At 38.8% G+C, this 27,494-nt stretch overlaps 1 protein-coding gene across 1 annotated transcript in view; it reads left to right on the forward strand.

Annotated features, from left to right (window-relative positions):
* LOC120521920 overlaps positions 1–27,494 on the forward strand; it is a 56,966-nt gene that overhangs the window by 21,157 nt on the left and 8,315 nt on the right. The window contains 1 exon segment of the mRNA XM_039743191.1: positions 10,888–11,184. Coding sequence (XP_039599125.1) covers positions 10,888–11,184 — 297 coding nt within the window.

The raw sequence follows: 27,494 nt of genomic DNA on the forward strand, positions 1-27,494 counted from the left end.
TTCCCATCCTCCCTTGCGGTCCTTCCCAGCATCCCTCCACTTCCGCTCCACCCCAATAAATGGCCGCGACGCCAGGAGACGGCGTCGCGTTATGAACTGCTTAGTTTATATTTTGACCTGTTTTCTTTTTCCTTGGAAAAGCTTCTGTACAATATATCACGGGCCGGAAACCCCAACCCTTATTGCTGTCTCCTCGGTCTTTCACAATATATATATATATATATGTATATATACAGTACACCCCAAAATTCGCGGAGGTTACATTCCTAGAGCACTATGAATTGTGAAAAACCGCAAATTTTGGATGTGGTTACAAAAATCCCTGTTTTCATAGTTTAAACCGTAAATATGCTCCCAAAACACTTTAATTTTATTTCAAACTCAGCATAATACATAACCTAAAAATAAAGAATGTAAAGGTAAACCTGTATACTGTACAGTACTGTAGGCTACTGATATGACTCCTGCAGTGCTAGAATGTAAAAACCGATGTTAGCGCTATATGTACTGTAATTCATGCAAGCACGTTTTCATTGCCAGAAGCCTTAGATGGTGCAGCTCATTTTGGCAGCATCATGGGGCTTTAACCCTTAAACTGCCACGTACTTGGGGTTAATGCATCCCAGGATGCCAAATGCTTTTGCTGCACTTTAAGTAAACGTCACAATTCATAAAGAAAAAGTGAAATTTTAATGGAACTCATTTTTAATGCAAAGAACATCACAATTACTGCAACACTAATCATTACAGTATACACACTGCTAATGACTGGAACAATATGTATAAAGTACAACTGACACCATGGATGTAAATTTACCGAGCCAACTGTGCTTAAACCGGCTGCACTCAAGCATGCAGAGGCCAACGCTGATGCTTACCAGGCTAGTCTAGTGCAGCAGCTTAATCCCAGGGGCAGTGCTGCAGGGTGTCACACTTGGGTCACAGAATTGCACAGAAACACAGGAGATTGTAGAGACAGGAACTTTATTGAAACACTTCAAACAAACATCTCTCTTTCAGAAGTAAAAAGAGGCTCAGTATGCAGTTAGTTATCGATTAAAGAATAGACAAACATCATAAACCCCCAACAGGAGCAGAGTTTGCTTGGGGAGGAGAGAGAAATAAAGCAATCAGCCAAAAAGGACAGGTATGGTTCAGACTTTTAAGTAAGCGTAGAGTCAGCGAGAAGTCAGCAATCAAGAAAACGGTGATTTATTCATTTTATGGTGGTGATTACGGGATGCACCCAGCCTTGACCCGACCAGCGCACTCACAAACAGAGACAAAACAAAGCAAACCGGTAATCAAACAGCAAATAAAGAATAGAATGAAAACAAATGAAATGAGAAAACAACGATACCACCCTGTTTCCCTTACAGTGATTACACATAAAATACAACAAAGCACTGTTCATATATGAGAGGCCACTTCACACTCAGGTTGAAAACTCACCACTTTAGTCTGACATACGTATCTGATTAGGGTTGACTGTTAGTTGTGCTTATTGTATCTCTGTTTGTTAGGCTTTTGTGTAAAAGTGTTAGGTTATATAATCATCATGAACTCTTACTAAACCTTCTCTATTCTGTTTCTCTTCTCATTTCAGTATTCTGCTGTTCCACTTCTCCAATGCTAAGCTGTTTAGTAACCCATGACTAAGACACCTGAGGTACCCGGAGCCTTGGAATTGAAGAATTAAAGGACTGATTAGCCTGCCCAGTACAGACATGTATGGTAGAAGGAACAGCAGGAGGTGGGTGGCCAGTAGGCTGAATTTCAGACATGTGAATGTGTCTTTTCTACTCTAAATTAGCATCGACCCCCAGGGTTGCTGATGATTTAAGTTCTTGTTTCTTTTCCTCTTTTGTCAATGTGGGTGTCCTGTTTGATCCTTTTGTGTTACTCAGTTGAAGGTGCTTTATTTAATTTGTGTTTAAGCTTATCTTTATTTTTATGTGTGTACATGTTGTAATTTGTAAAAGTCTGTAATGGTATTTCAGTCTCAAATTATCTCCAGTGCTGTGGGCCTGCTTTGACAAGTGCAATACAAAAATACTGCAAATTGAAAAAATCCCCAAGTTTTCAATAATTTAAAAAGCAAGTGTACCGGTGATTTGATATTAATGGTGGAGATTAATTATTCAAATTTTAACTTAGAAACCTTATAAAGAAATAGTTGATCTGAAAGAAATCCTAAAATGGTCAATTCTAGTGAATCAAATGTGGCAACATCTAGTAGAGAGCCGAAGGATGTGTGTGTGTGTCAGGGGTTTAAGGGTTTAAAATCAGGGCATACAAGGTGGGAAAAGTCTGCAAACATGGGAGCATTATGGAATTTTAAAAGAGCTGTAATGTGGTTGAACAATGTCGAGTATAGATCTGAGGTAGAGTGCACCAGGTCAGCATAAAGACATTATTTTTCAACACCTTTCCATATGATATAGTCATATGAAAAGTTTGTGAACCCCTCTTAGCCTGCATAATAATTGACTCTACTTTCAACAAAAAGATAACAGTGGTATGTCTTTTATTTCCTAGGAACATCTGAGTACTGTGATGTTTTCCGAACAAAGATTTTTAGTGAAGTAGTATTTAGTTTTATGAAATTAAATCAAATGAGAAAAACTGGCTGTGCACAAATGTGGGTCCCCTTGTCATTGTGCTGATTTGAATGCCTGTCACTGCTCAATGCTGATTACTTGGTTGGATGAACTCATTAAGCCTTAAACTTATTGTAAGGTGTGTCCAAACATGAGTGGTAAAAGGTATTTAAGGTGGTCGATTGCAAGTTGTGCTTCCTTCCCTTTGACTCTCCTCTGAAGAGTGACAACCAGCATGGAATCCTCAAAGCAACTCGCAAAAGATCTGAAAACAAAGATTGTTGAGTCTCCTGGTTTAGGGGAAGGCTACAAAAAGCCATCTCAGAGGTTTAAACTGTCAGTTTCAAGTGTAAGGAATGGAATCAGGAAATGGAAGGCCACAGGCACAGTTGCTGTTAAACCCAGCAGGTCTTGCAGGCCAAGAAGAATACAGGAGTGGCAGGATTGTGAGAATGGTTACTGACAATCCATGTTGTGGAGAAATCTTAGAAAAAACAAGCAGAGTCTCCAGAAAAGCAGTCAGAATTTAAGGCTTTATTGCAACATAGAATACAATTGCAGAGCACATAAAGCCTGTCTCAATGCATTTCTATTCTTGAGGCTTATGAGTGGCTCACACCTTGCAGTGCACCCTCTGTATTTACTTTCATGCAGTCTTCTTTATGGCAGACTTGGATATCGATACGCCAAACCCTGGGGCCTCGTGTATAAACGGTGCGACGCACAGAAATGTTGCGTAAGAACTTTTCCACGTTCAAATCGCGATGTATAAAACCTACACTTGGCGTAAAGCTTTTCCACGGTACCTCATGCCTTGTCGTGACGCAGTTCTCCGCCGGTTTTGCAGACTGGCGGCACCCAGCGTCAAAGCAATGCTACTGTTCTTGTGTGATTACTCATTATTTTCATGACGCGGCTTTATAAATACACAGAAACTAACCGCATATTGTTTATTAGTGTAATGCATCTGATTGTAATTAACTCGTAACAATATAATGGTCCAGGAATAGCCATAGTATTCCAAATACCATAACTGCTTTAGCGTTGTTACTCTCACTTCTTCTTCTTCTTCTTCTTCTTCTTCTTTCAGCTCCTCCCGTTAGGAGTTGCCACAGCGGATCATCTTTTTCCATATTTCTCTCACTGCACCACTCAGAGTATTTATATCACTGTATCTGAGTGTGAATCACAGCAGCAGCTGATCGGAAAGAGAATTATCGGTAGACAGCTTTAAGGACACGCTGTCTCAGCCACTGCAAAACGTTTTAAAGCCTTTCCTGTACGGACCTCGCGGTTCAGAAACAGTTTAATCCCAAGAACTTTAAATGCACTCAATCAGTTGCTCCTTGTAGAACTGTTAGGACTTATAAGTACAATCACCCCACTGTAAACTTGCAGTACAGCTATAATATCTCACAACCTGAGCCACTTTATAAAGCGCGTATTTACATATGATGACGATATCATTTTTAAGGTGAAATGCAGCAAAATATGTTTGTTAAATTATACACATAAAACTTTAACTTCATTTAAATAATCTATATTCTTCACTGGGAGTGTCGTGAAGGATAGAATAATTAAACATGTACTACGAAGATATTTCACGTTTTGAAGAATCGGCGCTAAGCTTACAGATGGCTTAACGCCTATTACAGAGCTGATTGTGTGGCGATCGGTTACTTGGGGAAAGAAAAGCAAGGACTGCAGTGGCGGCTACTAATATATATTGAATATAAAACAGAAAGAGAAAATAACAACATAGCTAAAAACGCATGCGACAAATTTCGACAAAAGATAATGCTTGTCATGAGCACGAGGCTCATGAAACACATGTTTAATAATGTGCTTTAGCTCCTATCATCATGAAAATGACATCACGTATACAACTCAGTATTTTAGTTATTCAGAGAGCTGTAATATCACGAATGTAATGGACTCTGTGTCCAGTTGGAGGAAGAGAGCCAGTTTAAGAAGCAAGTAGTGATTCACACACACAGATCACATACAAGTAGAAGATCAAATACAAAACAAAGCATTTAACGTGCTACTTTAATTACGATGTAATTTTGAGAAACTGGTTAATTAAACGATTTTAAGATGAAGTTTATAATGTTCTACTAAATGACAAAATAAACTACGTGATTAAAGTGGAAAATTCGAGATTAAAGTTGACATTTCGTGCTTTTTCCCCACTGTGTGCCTTTTTTCTCTGTACCCTAATAAGCTTTCATATGACACTCAGACAGTGGGCTTACAACTCTTCTTTTCACGGCGACTTTGATATGTGACTTCTTTTTATTTCCGCACTGTGCGATTTTGTGAACGTCAGCTTTCAAGTTTCTCCAACACGCTATGTCACTCGATCAACTTCCTGTTGTTGATTATACCACGGTTTATTTGAACAAATAGTATGTTTTTCCTTTGCCTCCACTTGGTATTCGCTGAAATTCTTATATTTTTCCCGTGCTTTTCCCATTGTCTTTTCAAAGAAGGCTGCGCTTAAGGGCGATTTATATTGATTTGCATATTCAAATAGGCGTAATTCTGGGAGGATTTGGGGCGTTACAAAATGCGCGTGCATGAGCGTTAGTTTTCACGCTGATCAGGATTTATGTAACGAAAGAACGTGGAAGTTGGAGTACGCACAGATTCCTGCATCTGGATTTTTCTGTGCGTAAGCACATTTCGCTTTTGTGCTTACGCCATGTTATAGTGCGAGTTCCACGCACGGCGTTATACATGAGGCCCTGGAGAGTGTTGTTCACTTGGTTGGCTGTTGTGAAGGGTTTCTCTTCACCATGGAAATGATTCTGCGATCACCGCCACTGTTGTCTTCCGTGGAAGTCCAGGGAGCCAAAGGAAAATGTACTATTTGTTTAATTAAACCGTGGTATAATCAACAAAATGAAGTTGATCGAGTGACATAGCGTGTTGGAGAAACTTGAAAGCTTAGACAGCAGTCGCCGTGAAAAGGTGCGTCATAACCCACGTCTGAGTGTCATATGAAAGCTTTTTAGGGTACAGAAAAAAAAGGCACACAGTGGGGAAAAAAGCACGAAATGTCAACTTCAATCTCGAAATTTCCACTTTAATCATGTAGTTTATTTTGTCATTAAAGTAGAACATCATAAACGTCATCTTAAAATCATTTAATTAACCAGTTTCTCAAAACACATCGTAATTAAAGTAGCACGTTAACTTTGTTTTGTATTTGATCTTCTACTCGTATGTGATCTATGTGTGTGAATCACTACTTGCTTTTTAAACCGGCTCTCTTCCTCCAACTGGACACAGAGTCCATTACATTTGTGATATTACAGCTCTCTGAATAACTAAAATAATGAGATGTATACGTGATATAATTTTCATGATGATAAGAGTTAAAGCACGTTATTAAACATGGGTTTTACAGCGCAGCGATTGTGCACGACCATCGATGAAATTATTTATTGCAGCAGTAATCAGGGGCGGCTCTAGGCTTGTGGTGGCACTGGGCACTTTGGCCGCCAATTTCAGTGAGGTAGCTTATGCACGGTGGATGGCCACGTCCGTTGCAGACACTGCATAGCCGCCTCGTGCTCATGACACAAGCATTTAACTTTTGTCGAAATTTGCCGCTGCATTTTTAGCTGTGTCGATATTTTCTCTTTCTGTTTTATATTCAATATATATTGGCGTGGCCGCCCATGAAGTTCTTGCTTTTCGTTCTCCAAGTAACCGATTGCCATCTGTAATAGATGTTAAGCCATCTGTAAACGCAGAGCTGATTCTTTAAAAGTTTAAGGAACATTGAAATATCTTCGTAGTACATGTTTAATTATTCTATCCTTCACGACACTCCCAGTGAAGAATATAGATTATTTAAATGAAGTTAAAGTTTTATCTGTATAATATAATAAACATATTTTGCTGCATTTCACCTTAAAAATGATATCGTCATCATATGTAAATACGCACTTTATAAAGTGGCTCAGGTTGTGCAATATTATAACTGTAGTGCAAGTTTACAGTGAGGTAATTGTACTTATAAGTACGAACATTTCTACAAGGAGCAGTGATTGAGAGCGTTTATAGTTCTTGGGATGAAACTGTTTCTTAACCGCGAGGTCCGTACAGGAAAGGCTTTAATACGTTTTGCCGTGGTTGAGGTAGCGTGCGCCTGAAGCTGTATACCGATAATTTCTTCCGATCAGCTGCTGCTGTGATTCACACTCAGATACAGTGATATAAATACTCTGAGTCGTGCAGTGAGAGTAAAATGGAAAATATGATCCGCTGTGGCAACTCCTAATGGGAGGAGCTGAAAGAAGAAGAAGAAGAAGGAGAAGTGAGAGTAACAATGCTAAAGCAGTTATGGTATTTGGAATACTATGGCTATTCCCTGGACCATTATATTGTTACAAGTTAATTACAATCAGATGCATTACACTAATAAACAATGTGGTTCTAAGAAATAAAGGGTAAATACACAGGAACAGTAGCACTGCTTTGACACTGGGTGCCGCCAGTCTGCAAATGAGCAGAGAACTTGCATACGACAAGGTATGAAGTACCGTGGAAAAGTGCATGGCTTTTAGTCAAGCGTAGGTTTTATACATCGCGATTTGAACATGGAAAAGTTCTTACGAACATCTCTGTGCGACGCACCGTTTATACATGAGGCCCCAGCTCTTTCTGCATTGCTGAGATCTCCAGTGCTCTCTTTCTTTCTCAGGATGTACCAAACTGTAGATTTTGTCACTCGTAATATTGCAGCAATTTCTCGGATGGTTTTTTCTGTTTTCGCAGCTTAAGGATGGCTTCTTTAACCTGCATGGAGAGCTCCTTTGACTTCATGTTGTCTGTTCACAGCAAAATCTTCCACATGCAAGCACTACACCTCAGATCAACTCCAGGCATTTTATCTGCTTAATTGATAAGACATAACAACGGACTTAAACACACCTGCCCATGAAATAGCCTTTGAGTCAATTGCCCAATTACTTTTGAGTCCCTGAAATGAAAGGATTGTGTTAAAAAATACTTTAGTTGCCTCACATTTGTATGTAATCTTTTGTTCAACCCACTGAATTAAAGCTGAAAGTCTGCACTTCAACTGCATCTGAGTTGTTTCATTTAAAATTCACTGTGGTGATGTACAGAACCAAAATGAGAAAAAGTTGTCTCTGTCCAAATAGTTATGGACCTAACTGTACATAAATTCTCAAATATTGAATATAAATTCCAGAGCTCTGAGGTATTTTGGCATAAATAAATTTAAATATGTGTAATATTTGATAAAATGAAAACGTCTCCACTTTTAATTATACAAATGTTTATATATATGTAAAGCATCTTTCCCTCAGACCCTGATCAAGTCTTAGGGAAAAACGTTATTTTGATAACTATAACATAAAAAGGAAGACAACTTCTTTCAATTTCTTCTGTCCTTTTCTTTTTCCTTGTGATGTGTGTATGTGAGGTTGTGCATTATGGGGAATATTACAGTAAAGTGTGTTGTGGCACAGTGGTTAGCACTCATACTAAGGTTCAAGCATATATGTGATTTGTGTTGAAGCTTACATGCTATTTGTTTTGAGTTAATATTCTATGTGACTGTGTAGCCTTTTTCTGGGAATGCTGTCTTGCTGTGGTATTGTACCGCGTGATTTCTCAATAGTTGTATTTGTCCTTGTTGTCGTAGAATTGGATCGCCACAGAAAATTTTTCCTTGTTGTTGCTGACTCGGTTCACCAACGGAGTCTCCTTGATCTGGAAACCAGCGGCGTTTAGAGCTGAGCAGGATTGTGTTGTGTTTCCTAAGTTTAACACCAGCTAGCGTCATGAGAGGCTGTTTTATGTTTGTTTGTCCTAAATAGTAAGGTTAAGTGAGAGTGGAACTTGCTCTTCTTCGGAGTTCATTTCTTTCTGTTTCCTTTGCTGCATTGTTTCTAAATATTGTGTGCGAGTAAATAGACGTCTCGATGAGTGGTGGCGTGAGAGAAGCTAAATGTAAGCCTGAAGGGTTATTGTATGTTATTGCTTTAACTAGTAATAAGTAATAATACTGGGGTGAGGTTGAGTGTGTTAAAATGGTCTGGGTGATTTTGTGTATGTTATATAGTGTTTAAAAGGGATCCCTATGAGTACATAACAAGTTTAATTGTGTTTGAGAGTGTTTGTGTTGAAACATGTGGTGTTGTTTGAAAGGATGAGATGATTGATTTTAATATTAATGTGCGTAAGAATATAAATGTTTGTTGAGATTAAAAGAGCTCTTAATTTTAACTAAAAAGATATGAACAGGTGGTGTGTAAAGGTCTCCAGATTAGGCATGATACTGTATTGGCACCCTTTCATCTGAGTACTGGCCAGACTCAAATGTAGGGAGGATTTTTAATAAGAGTAAATTTCAATGGAAGGAGGCATACTTTAAAACAGTAATGAAGCTGAAGAAAAACATTGGCTTCCAGTCCAGGTAGTGTTCCATGCTAAGATATGCTATAAAGAAGAGGGAATGGGTATAATTAACAGAAAGACAGATTGTGCTTTTCTACAGAGTCAACATTCTGGAAAATATCTAGAAAATCACAATGAAGAGCGTGCAAGATCAACTTTCTTTGACAGAAGGTTATGAGGAGAAGAAATCAGTGTATGTAACTGTAACAGATTTAAAGTATTTTCTTAGTTTGAGATTCTGGGCAGATTAACTAACACAGAAGCGGATTTTTCTGAATATGGGTGGGGATGTGCTAATTTCCTAGAGGGCATTAAAAATTTTGCATTAAAGGGCATTCTGATATATTGATTTCTTTCTTCGCTTTTTGTGTAATTAACTTGCATATTTTAAATGTGAAATAGAATGGAATGCTGGTGTTTGTATCACTACAATCTGATGAAAGGTTCAATTTTATAATTTGATGCTTTAATGAAACAGTGAATGAGACATTTTATTAAGATTTTAAAACCTAAGATTCAAATGTACTGTATGTGGTACTTTAATTATTAAAATAATTAGTAATGAAAGAAAAATGAATAATACTTGGGATACATGTAAAGAAACTTTAAGCTTTTAGTTGGCAGGTTATAAGGAGTTAGAGATGGAGTCCAAGATCATTTTTGCTGCTAAGTGACCTTTGAAATAATTTAAGGGACTTTGAATGGGAAGGGATAAAATATTTTACTTCACTGACTTTGTTAATCTTAGATATGGTCCAGATACAGTCAAATATGAACATCTTGTGTAAAACGGATAAATGTTTTGTGACTGCACATATTTGAACAATGTCTTAAAGTTAGTGAAATGCGGAAGGCGATGTGGAGCCTAATTGTTTTAGTTATTTTGACTTTGTTTCCAAAAGAAAATTATAAATATATCCATCCAGACTGTGGATTTTTTCTTGCCTTCTGATTCCTCTGCTGACTGAGAGATATTCTCTGGAGAACACTGGCACACATTGCCATCAACTTCAGGGAAGAGTACAGTAAACATGGACACAAATCTGTGTTTTAGAATAATTGGCTGAAATTTCTTGCTTGTTATGGGAACCTCCACAGAACATGGCTCTTTAACTAATAACCTTCATAACACTATGCCTTCTTTTTCCTTTTGTCTATTCTCCATTTCTGGACATATTTTAATTTTCTGTGAGGAATACTGACATTTGGCTTTTCTTAAATTGTTGTGTTAATGGGATCAGTGACATGATCTGTACTGTCAATACCTTCGTGCTCCAGATTTTCTCTTAAATTTAATTGATAATAGCATGATTGACAGTAACTTTTACTTTTTGAGGCCATTTTTCAGATATGTGCAAATAATTTGAATATTATTATGAGACCAATTTTACAATGATTCATTATTAAGTACATTTCCCTTGATATAGCTGAACATTGCGCTGATCACCTTTAGAATTAATTTTGATCATTAAAACAAATTGCCCCAGACATGAGCACAGACTGGACTAAACTGACCATCTGTTTTACTGCTAGTGATTTATTGATAGGGGTACCCCCAGTGAAATAGATCTGACACCTTATAAGACATTTTTAGAATCCATAGGTAGCTATCAAAGAAGAATTACAATGCTGACTAACATTAAGTGAACATTTTAAGTCTTTGCACCTGCAGGTAAAAGCTGTTTTTCCTAGATGACAGCAGTTGAATTAAACCTGGAGACTGGACTGTGATAAAGGTCTGTAGACAATCATCCAACTCTGAGGAGAAAGCAGCCATACCAAAGAGGGGATCAAGTTGTGGATCGGGCTATCGACCAACTGACTACTGGACAACATACTCAAATTCCAGCCCAAGGCACCATGGATCCTTGCTGCTAACAGGAAAAAGCAGGGATCCAGAGCTGGTCAAGAGCTTGAGAGCCCGATCAAACCTGGGGACCAAATTTACCTGAAGGTGTTCGAAGGAGGTGAAATGAGCCAAGGCAAGAGGGACCGTGATACCATGGTGCGAGCTACCCAGATGGCTGTGCAGGTGGAGGGAAGCACGACTTGGTACCACCTTAACCATTGCACCAGAGTTCCGGACCAGCCTAAAACCATCAAGATGACACTGTTTCAGACGTTAGAGGAGACGTGGCTGTGGAAGGTCTGGATGACATCCAGTAAAGTGCAAACCCTGAAGGCCAACCAGTTACAAAGTAAGATGCATCTGCAACATCTGGACACACTGCACAAGAACAACTATCATTTAACAAAACAGATATATAAGATGGAGAGGCTAATATTGGTGATGGTGTGTTTGGCAGGACTGGAAAAATTAACAATAATGCTGAGTCAACCATTTCATAGAGTCATTCAACATGAAGATCATACACATGTGATTGCTTCAATCACAACTGTTACCATTGTCACACACGTGCATGGGAAACAGCTGAAGGGCCTAAACACTAGTAATTCTACACCAGGTCAGGGGCAGTGGAGTGTACTGACTATCTCTCTCAGTCCCTTGCAAACCTTTCCGGAAATCCCGCCTGTTGCTGGCCCCAAGGATGACGTCATTTCGGGCATAAGGACGCCACTCCCAGTTCCTGCACCGACGACGCCATTTCCTTTATGGGCTGTTAAAACTGCCATCTTGTCTCCATATCAGGCAGTTCTGTTCTGACTCTGACCTAAGCACATCGTGCTACCAAACAAAGCAACTTTTGCAGCCAAGAAAATAATATACGGGTGACTGCCCCAACTCTTTATGATATCTCTGACTCATTTTATCACAGTGGCATAGCCGCAATGTAACACTTAAAAGTTTAAAGTTTAAAGAAAAGCAATTTATTTCCACACAATCTCTGTACAACAGCGCACAACTAGAGTCTTAGCCTCTTAGCTAGGTCCTTATATTATTATATTATTATATTATATTCAATGCTTATATAAGAGTCTTACAGTGTGAGATCTATTTCTTTTGTCCTGACACTTGGCATCTCTTGTTAGTAACCAGTTTGTCAATATCAGGCTTGAAGTCTGTGCAGCTGCAACTTTTATGAAGGATGACAGGTGCTCGACAGTAAGTTTTGAGCGATGTGGAGTTTTGGTAGCTTTCATTAACGAAAACAATGGCTCACAAAGGTAAGTGCTTCTGAACATAGACAGTACTCGATGCCAACTTATGGATCTGCACATACGAGGGTGACAGGTAAGCATACAAGCCTGGCACACCAACTTCGTTGTAATTTTGCCTTCAGAATAGAATCTGACTGCAGTTCAATCAACTCCATTTGGATATTCTCAGGTGCATTCTCAACGCTTTAAGAGTGTGGTGACATAAACAGCGCAAAGTCCTGTTTGTGTGAACTGAAATTACAAAACGCCGTTGAATTAATTGCTCAGTAATTCAAGTTGGAAAACAAATCCTCCAAAAATCTAATTTTACTTTACTTTAAGTTTACTTCAAAGTTTATATTGTAAAATAAGCCGATATGCAAAAAGCCCCTGACAAACACTAATTTTACAAACTCAAAATCACAAAAATATGTTAACAAACAACTCACCAACTTCTCGCTTCACTTCAGATCTTCAGCTGTAGTCTGCACTAACTGTTCGTTACAATACTATACTATACAATACTATACTATAGTTACAACACTAGCACAAAATTACATAAAACTTGTCAAGATAAGTAATTTTAAACACTCCCTTATATTACAGTTTATGTTAACTTCTTGTAAATTGGGGATACTCCCTAATAAAATGAAGGAAACATTGTTGTTAAATGGCTGACTTGTAAGTGAAGCACTTGATTATTTTCATTAGTAAAGTTTCTCTTTAAATAAATCTTTCTGTGTTACGTTCAACTGTATTAGAGTCAAATATCACAGAACCCAAAGAATATGATATGGTGTCAGAAGCGGTGCAGTTGATGTAGATATGTGTTGTGCAAAGAATTTTTTAGGAAAAAATGGAGAAGCTACCGCCACCTCCTAGCCTTCAGCTTTCAGGTAATCTTGCCGAGAACTGGAAACGGTTTAAACAACGCTTCAAGTATATTTAGCGGCAATTGGTGTGGATGAAAAAGCGACAAAATGAAAGCGCCCATGTCACTTACGAAAGACACAAGTTGTTTACTTGGATACAGAAGCAAAGTGAAACGATTGATCAGTTCGTCATCGAGTTAGCACACAGAGTAAAACGTGCGAATTTGGAGAGTTAACAGAATCTTTAATAAAAGACAGGATCGTCTGCGGAATACCAGATAACGCACTCAGAGAAAGGTTACTAAGAGAGCTTGATTTGGATTTGGAAAAAGCAGTAAGAATATGCAGGGCAGCCAAAACAATCAAAGTAAAAGTAAAAAAAAAATGTGTAATGAAGAAAACGCAGTACATGTACTGAACAAAAAGGAAACAACAAAATAAAAGTGGAAATAAACAAATATACAGCACAAAACAGGCATGTGGACGTTGTGGATCACACCATGCTCCCAGACAGTATCCAGCATACAATAAAGTTTGTAAAAAATGTGGGAAGAACAACCATTTTTCACACTGTTGTAAATCACAAGTAAAACCAAGCCAAGTGCACACTGTAGAAGAAACTGAAGTTGAGGAATGTTATATAGATGCATTGACTGAAGTAAATGGGAGAAGGAAAGAATGGATTCTGCCAGTACAAGTGAACAATGCCGTTATTTCATTTAAATTAGATACTGGAGCACAAGTGAACATCATGCCTGAAAATGAATATAGAAAACTGCAGCCCAGACCATGTTTGCAAGAAACAGAAATAAAAATTACTGGATATTCAGGAGTGCAAATACCTGTTAAAGGGCAATGTGTAGCTTGTGTTATGTACAAAACAAAAATACTGCTGTCATTTGTGGTTGTGCCAAAAGACGCTCAGGCAATTTTAGGATTGTCTGCTTGTGAGAAAATGAACTTGATTGAAAGAGTGCTTACTATTAACATGGAGGGCAATACTGAATATGAAGCTCTGCTCCAGGAATATAGTGATCTTTTTATAGGACTAGATTGTCTTGCTGGGGAACACAAGATAATCACAGACAAAAGCACATCTCCTGTCATACACCCCTGCAGAAAGGTCCCATTTGCCCTGAAGGAGAACTAGAAAAGGAACTAGAGAGAATGGAGAGCTTGCAAGTAATCAAGAAAATGAATGAACCTACTGAATGGGTGAGCTCTCTGGTTATTGTAGAAAAGAAAAATGGAAAATTAAGAATATGTTTAGATCCCAGAGACCTGAATCGAGCTATCAAGAGGGAACATTTCAAACTTCCAACAAGAGAAGAAATTATGGCACAGTTTGCAAATGCAAAATATTTCAGTAAACCAGATGCTTCTTCAGGATTTTGGCAACTAAAATTGGACGAGACTAGTTGTAAATTATACACATATAATACTCCATTTGGCAGACACCAATTTCTGAGATTGCCTTTTGGCATAGCATCCGCACCAGAGGTCTATCACAAAACAATTCATATGGTTTTTGAACATTTAGATGGAGTTGACACCTTTATGGATGATATAATTGTATGGGGTTCTTCAAAGGAAGAGCATGATGAAAGGCTGAAGAAAGTGTTGGATGTTACAAGAACAGCAAATTTAAAGTTAAACAAAGGAAAATGCATGGTAGGAGTTCAGGAACTAACATTTATAGGAGATATTCTTAGCAGTGAAGGAGTAAAACCTGATAAATCAAAAGTATCTGCTATTGAAAATATGCCAAGACCTCAATGCAGGAAAGACATACAGAGATTTATGGGTATGGTGAATTATCTTGCAAAATTTATTCCAAATCTGTCAAATATTTTAGCACCTCTTAGACAACTGACAGAAAAAAATGTGGAATGGACTTGGAACTACGAACAAGAGACGGCCTGGAATGAAGTCAAGAAGCTACTAAAAAAGAGCCGGTTTTAAAGTTCTATGATCCACATAAACCAATCAAAATCTCGTCTGATGTCTCACAATCTGGATTAGGAGCTGTACTACTACAAAAGCATGATGAAACATGGCAGCCAGTCGCATATGCATCTAGATCTCTTACTGAAGCCGAGACTAGATATGCACAAATAGAGAAGGAACTATTGAGTATCACTTTTGCATGTGAACGATTTCATCAGTTTGTGTCTGGACAAGCTGTAATGGTTGAAACAGACCATAAACCACTGATTGCTTTATTTAAAAAACCTCTTAATGACTGTCCACTTCGTATACAACGCATGATGATTAAGCTACAGAGATATACTCTGCAGGTAACATTCACTCCTGGCAGATGGATGTTTACAGCCGACACCCTGTGAAGAGCAGTAGATGAAAAGTATAGACATGAAGAAAAGATCTCAGAGGTAATAGAGGCATATGTGGATATGGTGCTAAAAGCAATGCCAGTGTCAGACAGCAAAACACAGCTTATTAGAACAGAGACAGCAAAAGATGAAGTAATGCAAACGCTGAAAGAAGTAATTATTCAAGGATGGCCAGAAAATAAGCATAACTGCAACCAATGTTCCCTCTAAGGAGTAGCAAATAGTGAGCAAAAAACATTGTTTATGAACGACATTTTGTTTAAGCCAAAAATTTATGAGCACCAATTTTCGCGATAAGTACGAAGCGACGCCGTCAGAATGAGCGATCATGCGGGAAGTATGAGCGACGCTCTGAATTCGTGTGAGCGATTGCTCACGCACTCAGCTTAGAGGGAACATTGACTGCAACCCACAAGTAAGTGATTACTGGAACTGTCGGGCAGAACTTACAGTAGTTGATGGGATTATCTATAAAGGTTGTAAAATTGTGATACCGTTATCATTAAGAAAGCAGATGCTACAAAAAATTCATGAAGGACATTTAGGCATTGAAAAATGCAAGAAAAGGGCACGAGAGGTAATGTATTGGCCCAAGATTAATCAAGATGTAAGTAATGAAGTGGAAAGATGTTCAGTATGTTTAAAATATAGACCTAGTAATCCTTCAGAGCCATTAACACCTCATCCTGTACCAGAAAGGCCATATGAAAAGGTTGGTGTTGATTTATTTATCTGTCATGGGAAAGAGTTTCTGATGGTCACTGATTACTTTTCTGCATATCCTGAAGTGTGTGCATTGAATACTACAAACAGTGAAGCAGTAATAAAATGTCTGAAAGCTGTTTTTTTCCAGATATGGAGTGCCAAATGAAGTTTTTAGCGACAATGGACCACAAGTCATCAATTCAAGAACTTTGCAAAGGAATGGGACTTTGTACATAAAACATCAAGTCCAAACTTTCCTCAATCTAATGGACTTGTAGAAAGGTCAATTGAAACTATTAAACATCCAATGAAGAAATCTAAAGAGAGTGGAAGTGATTTTTACAAAAGCCTTCTAATATATCGAAGTACACCCCTTGAACACGGAGCTTCCCCAGCACAGCTGCTCATGGGACGACGACTACGATCAAACCTTCCAATGAAGCAGAACCTGCTAAAATCTGGAATGGAAGATGAAGTGCGAAAAGTGAAAGAAAACCAAAAAAGAAAACAAAAAATATACTATGACAGAGGAACCAGAACTCTCCCAGAACTGGAAATAGGAAAGGAGGTCAGAATAAAGGAGAATTCAGAAAAAACATGGAATCTGCAAGGAACAGTTAGACACTAAATCATATATTATTGAAACAAGCAATGGTACGGTGCTTAGAAGAAATCGACGAGATATAGTCATGGATAAAACATCACAAGAACATTCAAAAGAAAGCACTGAAACCGAAGAAATGACCACATCAACCAGCAGAATGCCAGAATCAGACAGAGAATCAAGTGAGACTCTCAGAAGATCGTCAAGAGTGAAACAACCACCAATAAGGCTAATAGAGACATGCTAAATGTTAATAAGCTTTTGGGACACTTAGACCATTACACGTAAGAATATAATGTATATAGTTGTCAGTTGTTACTGAAAATAGCATTGATGTTTGTAACAAATGAAAGCCATGTCTAGGTGTTGTTAACTGAACAAGTAGAATATTGTATTCTTATTATTTTTTTTTAAAAAGTGAAGATGTCAAGATAAGTAATTTTTAAACACTCCCTTATATTACAGTTTATGTTAACTCTTGTAAATTGGGGATACTCCCTAATAAAATGAAGGAAACATTGTTGTTAAATAGCTGACCTGTAAGGAAGCACTTGATTATTTTCATTAGTAAAGTTTCTCTTTAAATAAATCTTTCTGTGTTACGCTCAGCCGTATTAGAGTCAAATATCACAGAACCCAAAGAATATGACAAAACTAGAGCAAAAACATGAAAATATGCGAGCTATTACTACTCGTGATGGTCAGTTCTGCCCAGTGGCCAGTCTCAGCAGCCCAGCCAGTAGTGTAGCCCAGTGGTCTGCAACCTTTTTGACACCAAGGACCGCTTTACTAGAAGCAAATTTTTCCAGGGACCGTGGATTGTTGAAGGTTGGAGTTTATGGGGTGATTATGGGCGGTTCGTAAGGCAGTTTTATACACAATTTACATTACATTTCTATTATTATTTAAGTTATAATTTAGTAATAGAAATTATACAGCTTACCATGAGGCAGAATCAGTGAGAGCCCTGAGCTTGTTTTCCTGCAACCAGACGATCCCATCTGGGGAGGATGGAAGACAGTGACATGCGAAGTGTGTTGCTTATGTTCAGTCTACTCCGTAATCTCATTTTGGTTGCTGTCACTGCAGAAAACGTGTATCACAAAGATAGACTCTTGGAAATGGAAGCAGCTTCAATAGCTTCTTTCGCGTTATTTTAATCTTCTCCTGTCTACAAGTTATGCTGACGAGAATTTTTCACAGCATTTCCTTGCGATAATACATTTTAGGGTGCAAATGATGCCCAAATCCAATGGCTGAAGCACTGCCGTGCAATTGGGTGGGAGGAATTCAACGTGAACATTATCTAAGTGCGGAAGCATGTTGTGGTCAGCACAGTTATCAAACAGAAGTCAAATCACCCTTTTCTTCTTCTTCATATTGTGAGGTTTCTGAACTCTTTTGGGAGCTGGGCTCCCTCCACTCAACGGAACGACACACGGTGCGCCCCAAACGCTATTGCCGCATGTGAGATTGTTTGTCCGGGTCCCAAGAGAGTTTGAAAACCTCATATATTCTTGAATAAGTGCCGCATTAATAGGAATGTTTCTTGAACAAGCATCATTGCAACCACATAAAATGGCTTTTTCTGCGTCTTCAAATGCAGAAGTTCGCATACGCTTGCAACCCGAGATTTTTCTTCTTTTTTGCATATAACAAGTATGCCGTTTCTATAGAAGGGTGATAATGAGTTAAAATTCTAATGGATGTTTTTCAAATGTTGACGAGCAATAAGGAAAAGGTATCACTTAAAACCACACAAAACAAAAACAGCAAAAAAACAGTACGAGGAAAGTTCGAAGAAAGAAAATTTTTTTACAGTGTTTCTGTTTGGGGATCGTTGTGCAAATGTCCACAACTGAGCTGTGACCACAGAACTAACTGCTCTGTGGATGATTCATTCAAGCATTTCAAGGTCACTTCATTGTAATGAAAGTATCTGCTGGTGAATGTACTTCATAGTAACGAGATTTCTATAGACTCGTGTCATATGGGGAAACTGTCAGAAACATAAAAATACTTTGTTGTAATACTCTCTCACCACGGTCTCTACTCTTTCTGCGCTGCTGCAAAGCCTCGCCCGCCTAGCGTTCTGAAAAGTGTCCTGCTGGAGCCCTTCACTGAGTGAGTCTCCGTTGCTGGCAGTTCTCTCGACGCGGACCGCGGACCGCAGCCTAGCACTTCAGTTGCAACTTCGCGGCTGCAACTATACTAGCAGATGATGTTTCCGGTACCGTAATGCCATGGGAAAACGTACTTTTGTCAGAAGGAAGAAGTAAGAAAAGTCAATAAGTAACACCGAAGATGCAGAATGATTCAATCACAAACAATAGTAATCATTTTGTACAAGTTTAGTGCTAACTAGGATCTGTCAAGCGGGCGACAGATGTCTGTTGCAGGCTGCATGTGGCCTGGGGCTGCGTGTTTGACATGCCTGCTTTATGATGTCTCTGACTCATTCTTATCACAACATGAATTTGGTACTGTTGCATATGAAAGTGATGACTGGCATATGAACTTGGAGACACGGGTGGCAGAAACATCACCTGGCAGGAATGTTTCCAAGTTTAGATTTAAGCGTAATAGTCAGATAGAGTGGGAAAATGCCAAGAATGACACTAAAATTGGGGATTATGGGAAGAGGCCCAGAGAAATGAGTGGTACAGATGGGCCATGTATACAGCTAAGGAGGTGGTAAATACCACAAGCAGGAAATGTTGCTTATGTGGAAAGGCTAGACCAGCAATGGTAGTGGTACTGTTCCCTTATTCAACAGAGACAGGCCGGCATTGGCTCCAAGAGAACAAGATGTACTATCCTTATTAGTGTATCATATTACAAGGGTCATCAAATTTTACTAGTGACACACTGAAGTGGTTGGACTACAAGGAGTCACGAGTATGGCCAACCATGAGGCAGAAACCCCCACTTACATTAAGATATCACTGTCAGCATATGAGTGTTATGTACAGAAAGGTAGTGCATTAGTAGGGGTATTTGAGGGTAATTGCACTAGAACTTGGGATCTGAATGAAGCTGCCTTAATAATGCCAGCAATAGCCCACCAGGATAGACCATTAGCTGATAGGTGGTGGTTGTGTGGGCCCGAGTTTGGTTTGTTAGATGTTTTACCTCATGAGTGGACAGGAAAATGTATTATGGTAAAAGTTGTCCAGGAAGTCACCATTGGATATTTACAGGAGGATCGAGTCAAGAGAGCTTATGAGAGTATATTTAGATGCCATAGGTCAACCCTGAGGTATTCCAACTGAATTTAAGAGCAGAGATAAGATTTTGTCAGGTCTTGAGTCTATACTGATTTGGATAACCCTAATAAGAATTGAGAATTGATTAATTATTTATATTAAAACCAGCAGAGGTTCATTAATTACACAGATTCAGCTCTAACAGCAATGGGGAACAGGTGGATGCTACCAGTGGTATGACATGGCAACACGGAAAGGTACCAGACTGGTTACTAGCTGAGAAAGGTGGAGTGTGTCATTTGTTTAGAGACAAGTGTTGCACATTTATTCCAAATAACACCTCACCTGAAGGCTCTTTCACACAGGCCATGAATACATTAAAAGCACTTAGAAAAAAGGGTTACACAAGTGCTGGAAAGAATGTACATGTCTGGGATTGGTTCCAAGTAAATTTGGGGTATGGGGAACTAATCATCATTGCGATCACATTGTTGTGCCTAGGATTGGTGTTCTGCTGCTTACTGCCCTTATTGATATCAACCAAATGACTGTGCAATTTGTCGAGCCACATACTCAGTCCACTGAAGACTCTGCTCATTTATTGGATGGAATTTTAGAACATGACATGGAAAAACCTCCTGGGTTATGTGCTAGTAACCGCTCTCCAGGAGGGTGACCCTCTACAGTGTGCAAAGTGCCTGGGTTGAAGTACCATTGCCTACATTGTGCCATTCATGGGCACAATGGAAAAAAAAGGAATTTTTGCATTTTACTATTTGCTTCGCTCTGTTGCTAATCATTTATAACATTATTGATAACATAGTTGATTTATTGGTGATTGTCTTGTGAGTAATGAGTGAGCCCTGCCGATGATTTTGATTTTTGTGATTCTTGTTTAAAGTATGGGTCTTTAATCAGACCCAAAAGGGGATTATATTGAGATTTTTGATTGACGTTTTCATAAAGCAATATGTGAATCAATGGGAATACTATATGAAGTTAAAGAATCTAGGGTTTATGGAAATAATTGGGATAAAATAATTAAACATGTTATTTTTAGGCTTATTGATACTTAGTATGGAAAATAAGTTGCCTTTTAAGGACCAATGATTTTACACTATCATCACAGTAGCATTACAACATTAGTAGGTATGGCAAGTCCAGTTTAAGTAATATAATGAATAACATGGAGCTTTAAAGAACATCCACATACATTAGTATAAAATGATACAGTTTAGGCTGATATGTTGATGGTGATGCAAGACAAATGATTAAGTATTATAGTATATAAACAAACTAAGTAACAATTTGGCTTAATTTGGCTCAAAGGAGATGAAGTGTCTTATGCATGGAAGGGTGAACGTGCAGTTGTGAATTGAAAAGCACAGGTGTAAACCAAACCTCCAGCTGGTGACAGAAGATTTTAACCTAAATAAGAAGCTTGGGTATAGCCCTTACAATTTACTAGTGCCATTGGAGAAGAGCCAGTGACTTGCATTTCAGATAGTAGCGCTGACATCCTCTGAAGGGAGGATTGACACCTACTGTCAGTATAAAAACTGGTTGCGTAAATACAATAGAAACCTAGGTTAAAATACCACAGCTGGATGTAACTTGGGCAACTGTGTGGATGAAAGCATCAAGGATGCAAGCACGGTGAAGTGTACAAGGGCTTCATCTCTGATCATTATTTTGAACATCAGTGGCAACATAAAATTGGAAATTTTTAAGATATATAGCTGCTGTCTGCATCAGCCACTAACAATATTATTAAATCGTCTGATTACAGATAAACATAAAATGCTACGTTCATTAATTTCTGAAAACATTTTTGATTGAGTACTTGATTGATTATAACATTATTTCAATACCTTTAGGATTTAGGGGTGTGTGGGACACTTGTAAAACACGGCTTATGCATTTAGTGGTCACCGATATCAGTAACAAAAGATCAGCATAGGTAAGATTAGCTCCATTTGAACCTAGATGTACTATTGATTCACATTTTTTATACTTTTTATTGATTTATATGTGAGCCATGATAATTGACTAATAAGTTGATAGGTCTTTAGCTAGACCCAGAGGCGGGTCTTTGTTGAGAATTTTGATTAGGGATCAATGTGTTTTATTGCTAGTTTTGTGCTCTTAGCTATGAAAAGCTTAGTTCTGAAACAACTTTAAAAGAACACCATTAGTTTTGTTAGAGAGGCCTCTTGTCTGCCTGTAATTCATACTTGCTTTGTTTTTGAGTCTCTGCAAGTCGAGCAGTGAGACGAGGTCATCATGTGCTCTCAGAGGAAACAAGCAGGCAAACCTTGTTTTGAAAATTGCAGGAACAGAGTTTTTTCTAAGACTAAACAAACTGCATGTAAGGCCTTTGCCTGTGTGAGTAAAGAATAAGCTCTTAAGCTAACGTATATAATATATAAGTAATTCAATGGCATTTAGAAGAGAAACATTAGAGTTCATTAATAGCTTAGGCAATAAAATTAAACACAATGTATTATGATATTAGTTAGTTTTGAACACTATAAGGACTTAAGAGTTGATTATTGAAAGCTTAGGGACTTTTCCTGAACACATGCCATGACATAAGCAGTAGCCTGGCCTCTTTCAGACCACCGGCAGCTGTGTGCCACGACTTAACAGTATTGCTGTCTGTGTTCATGGGCTTTCTATATTCATATGCATATATATATATATACTAGCAAAATACCGCAAGCCTAAGTACTGCATTACAATTTTATTAAGAAGAAAATTAAACCCTTTTAAACTGAGGGAGAATATCCCAATAATTATTTGTTAAGGATCTCTTTGTATATCACATTGTGAGTTCGGCCCTCCGGTTGTAATATGACCAAGCTGTGCGCTGAGCTTACTCTTGAGCATGTAACGCACAGTCGGCCATGTGAACAGTAATCTTGTCTCAAATCTCACAGCTTGGATTGCTGCTGTCATAATCGGTTTGAGTTTCATGGTTTGTTTCAATTACGACAGTATTTGCAGGATTTGTTGTATTGAAGTGACATTCGGCATCTGTCAAGTGTTGTAAGCACACAATCGGTTTCATCGATAAAATCACATCCAGCTTTTGAGAGTTTAAACATTCATAAACATCAAAGTGTCCACTACTCAAATCGTCACCTGTAAATCTAAGATTTTAAGAGGCATTGGCGGTTGTGGAAAGGTGTAAAATATTTGGCCATTTCAGTACACTTGAAAGCGACAACCAAACAATTCAACGGCAGCCATCAACTCACATGCAGAACCATAGGTGAAGGGCTTAAGCATTTCACTCTTATAGTCCTCCTGTGTAGTATAATTATCTCCTGTACCGTCATCAGTCCAAACCTTGAACCAGTCCCAGTCATTCAATACATAAGACACAATGTTCCTCCGGATATCAAGAGTGAGCCTGATATGGCCGTGCAATATGTAAATGGGAGAATGGAAAAGGCAGGTGCTATCTCCGGCATGGAAACCACTCGGTAAGTGACAGTTCTTTGATCGATAGTGATCATCTTGATAGACATGTTAATGGGGGTTGGAATGATAAAGGAAATGTGTACCTGAGCAATGTAAAGTAAGTGTAAAATACCTACACAATAACTATAATCATAATAAACTAACAATAAAACAGCAGAGAAGCTGTGGATTAAACAAAGAGGCTGTAGTTATCAGCAGGAGAGACGTGAACCCTGTGGCGAAACAAGGAAGGGAATGTAGAGACTGGAGCGACGGATGGCCTTATATAGGCAGGCAGCCAACAACATGGGAGGAGTTGGGATGGGGGACCCAACGCCACCTCACACGGTGACCGAGGTGCAGGCTATGGACGTATATATATGCGTAAGTAGGATTCAGTTAGCATTGTGAACCCGTGTATCAAATTTCTTGAAGATGGGCCCATAAGTAACAAAGACTGTTGAAAAATTCAATATGGCGGCCGACAGTGGCGTCATACCACCGAAATAAGTACGTACATTGGTTTCGGTTAGCTCAGGGAAGCCACCTACCAAATTTCGTGAAGATGGGGCCGTAAATAAGAAAGTTCAACATGCGGACGTTGTTGACCGTTATGACCGTTACACGTAGAATTTTGAAATGAAACCTGCTTAATTGTTGTAAGTAAGCTGTAAGGAATGAGCATGCCAAATTTCAGCCTTCTACCTACACAGGAAGTTGGAGAATTAGTGACGTTGGAAAGTTCAATATGGCGGCCGACAGTTGTGTCATACCAACGAAATAAGTACGGACATCGGTTTCCGTTAAAGTTCAATATGGCGGCAGACAGTGGCATCATACTACCGAAATAAGTACCAAATTTCAGCCTTCTACCTACACGGGAAGTTGGAGAATTAGTGACGTTGGAAAGTTCAATATGGCGGCTGACAGTGGCGTCATACCACCGAAATAAGTACGTACATTGGTTTCGGTTAGTACAGGAAGCCGCCTACCAAATTTCATGAAGATGGGGCCATGAATAAGAAAGTTCAATATGGCGGACGTTGTTGACCGTTATGACCGTTATGCGTAGAATTTCGAAATGAAACCTGCTTAACTTTTGTAAGTAAGCTGTAAGGAATAAGCCTGCCAAATTTCAGCCTTCTACCTACACAGGAAGTTGGAGAATTAGTGACGTTTGGAAAATTCAATATGGCGGCCGACAATGGCGTCATACCCGCAAATAAGTATCGCACATCGGTTTTGGTTAACGCAGGGAAGCCACCTTCCAAATTTCGTGAAGATGGGGTCAGCCTTCTACCTACACGGGAAGTTTGAAAATTGGTGAAATTGGAAAGTTCAATATGGTGGCCGACAGTGACGTCATACCATCAAAATAAGTAAGTACATCGGCTTCGGTTAGAGCAGGGAAGCCGCCTACCAAATTTCGTGAAGATGGGGCCATAAATAAGAAAGTTCAACATGGCGGACATTGTCGACCGTTATCGACCGTTATGACCGTTACGTGTAGAATTTCGAAATGAAACCTACTTAACTTTTGTAAGTAAGCTGTAAGGAATGAGCCTGCCAAATTTCAGCCATCCACCTGCACGGGAAGTTGGAGAATTAGTGATGAGTCAGTCAGTCAGTCAGTCAGTCAGTGAGGGCTTTGCCTTTTATTATTATAGATTACAGTAGCATTTGCAATATTTCTTTATATAGCTTGGTGATAATATTTAATAATAAGATATAGTAACACATATGAGTGAACTTAAAGAAGCAATTTTTAAAGGCTTGTCTTTTCTCTTTTCTGTCAAGCATGAAGCACTGTGTCATGTCAAGGTTGTTTTTGCAGCTTAGCTCTTATCAGTGAAGCTGTGCGCTACCGCTCACTGGCACAGCCGCTTACTACGTTAACCTTAGCCTTACAGGACACTAGTGCAACAAGTAATCAGTTATTGAATTATTAATTAGGCAGTCCAGTCCAGTTAGTTTTTATCTATGGGTCCCCCTCATCTCAATTTAATTGTTCCTCAACTTCATTGTTAAGTTGGGAGTTGATTAACAACTGAAAGGCCAGTGACCTTACCAGCCCAGGATTAGGCCTTAAAACTGAGGAAGGGTATTCAGGTGATGTTTATCGCTGGATGGCAAATATGTCCTGCCAGCAAAATATTGTTATGAAAAGAAGACTGTTATGGGATGTCTTCTGGGGCAAGAATATTATTATGAGAAGGTCTGGGACACAAGGTGATTGCTATGGGTAAAGGTGCTGAGTGGGGAAAACATCATGGGAACCTCCATATACAGTAGATCCTGGGAACCTAGTCTGGAAGGAGGGCATTTAGAGATAATAACTGTAATATATTCAGGCGCTCTGGACACTGGGCTCACTTCATGAATCGAGACAGGCTTTATGTGCTCGTAATTGTTTTCTATGCTGTGCAATAAAGTCTTAAATTCTGACTGCCTTTCTGGAGACTCTGCTTATTTTTTCCAAGATTTCTCCACGTCACCCACAGATCACCTCCAAAGACCTGCAAGATCATCTCGCTGCAGATGGTGTATCTGTACATCGTTCTACAATTCAGCGCAATTTGCACAAAGAACATCTGTATGGCAGTGTGATGAGAAAGAAGCCCTTTCTGCACTCACACCACAAACAGAGTCTCTTGTTGTATCAAATGCTCATTTAGACAAGCCAGATTAATTTGGGAACAAAGTGCTTTGGACTGATGAGACAGAAATGGAGTTATTTGGACAGAACAAAAGTGTTTTGCATGGTGGAAGAAGAACACTGCATTCCAAGAAAACACCTGCTACCTACTGTCAAATTTGGTGGAGGTCCCATCATGCTGTGGGGCTGTGTGGCTAATTCAGGGACTGGGGCACTTGTTAAAGTCGAGGGTCAGATGAATTCAACCCAAAATCAACAGATTCTTCAGGATAACGTTCAAGCATTAGTCACACAGTTGAAGTTACGCAGGGGTTGGATATTCTAACAAGACAATGACTCAAAATACAGTTCTAAATCTACAAAGGCATTTGTGCAGAGGGAGAAGTACAATGTTCTGGAATGGCCGTCACAATCCCCTGACTTGAATATCATCGAAAATCTATGGGATGATTTGAAGCAGGCTGTCCATGCTTGGCAGCCATCAAATTTAACTGAACTGGACAGATTTTGTATGGAAGAATGGTCAAAATACCTCCATCCAGAATCCAGACACTCATCAAAGGCTATAGGATGATAGCGTCTAGAGGCTGTTATATTGGCAAAGGAGGCTCAACTGAGTATTGATGTCATATCTCTGTTGGGGTGCCCAATTTTTGCACCTGTCTAATTTTGTTATGATGCATATTTTCTGTTAATCCAATAAACTTAATGTCACTGCTGAAATCCTACTGTTTCGATAAGGCATGTCATTTATTAAAAGGAAGTTGCTACTTTGAAAGCTCAGCCAATGAGAAATAAAAATCCAAAGAATTAAGAGGGGTTCACAAATTTTTTCATATGACTGTATGTTATATTTCTAACTACTTCTAGAAACGAACAGTTAAGGGTTCAATAGCAAAAAGGATTGGTGATAATGGACATCCCAGTCTGGTTCTACATTCTAAACTAAGAGAGTCAGAATGGATTTTATTTATACAAACCAATACTTCTGAACTACAGTACGGTAACTTACTCCATGTATAACCACAGAGACCAAACCCAAATATTCACAACTGAATTTATAGGAGTTTCATCTGACCTCACCATAGGATGATCATGTAGTGTGGATGGTGGATTTTAATCTTCACATAAATTTGGAAATAGACACATTTAGTAAATATTTTGCACAACTTCTGGACTTAGTGGGATTCTTTCCAAACTGTTAAAGGTCAGAGTCCATCTCACAAGCATACGTGTGATTATCACTTATGGAGTTGATAAAATGAAACTAAGTTTGATCACTAATTAGGTGCAGAATTACTGAATTACTTAATAAAGTGAGAACATCTATAACACAAAGCCACTTAAAATCTATGCAGAATTTAAGAGGTTTAGAGCTAATCCCAGACACCAGTGTTAACTGACATGTGAGTGTAACGTGTCTCTTAGAGAGGCCTGAGGTACTCCAGACACAAGTGATCAGAACACAAAGAACATCAACTCAGTTTAATGAGAGCAC

This window comes from Polypterus senegalus, unplaced genomic scaffold (genome assembly GCF_016835505.1).
Source record: "Polypterus senegalus isolate Bchr_013 unplaced genomic scaffold, ASM1683550v1 scaffold_2789, whole genome shotgun sequence".
Classification (NCBI taxonomy): domain Eukaryota; kingdom Metazoa; phylum Chordata; class Cladistia; order Polypteriformes; family Polypteridae; genus Polypterus; species Polypterus senegalus.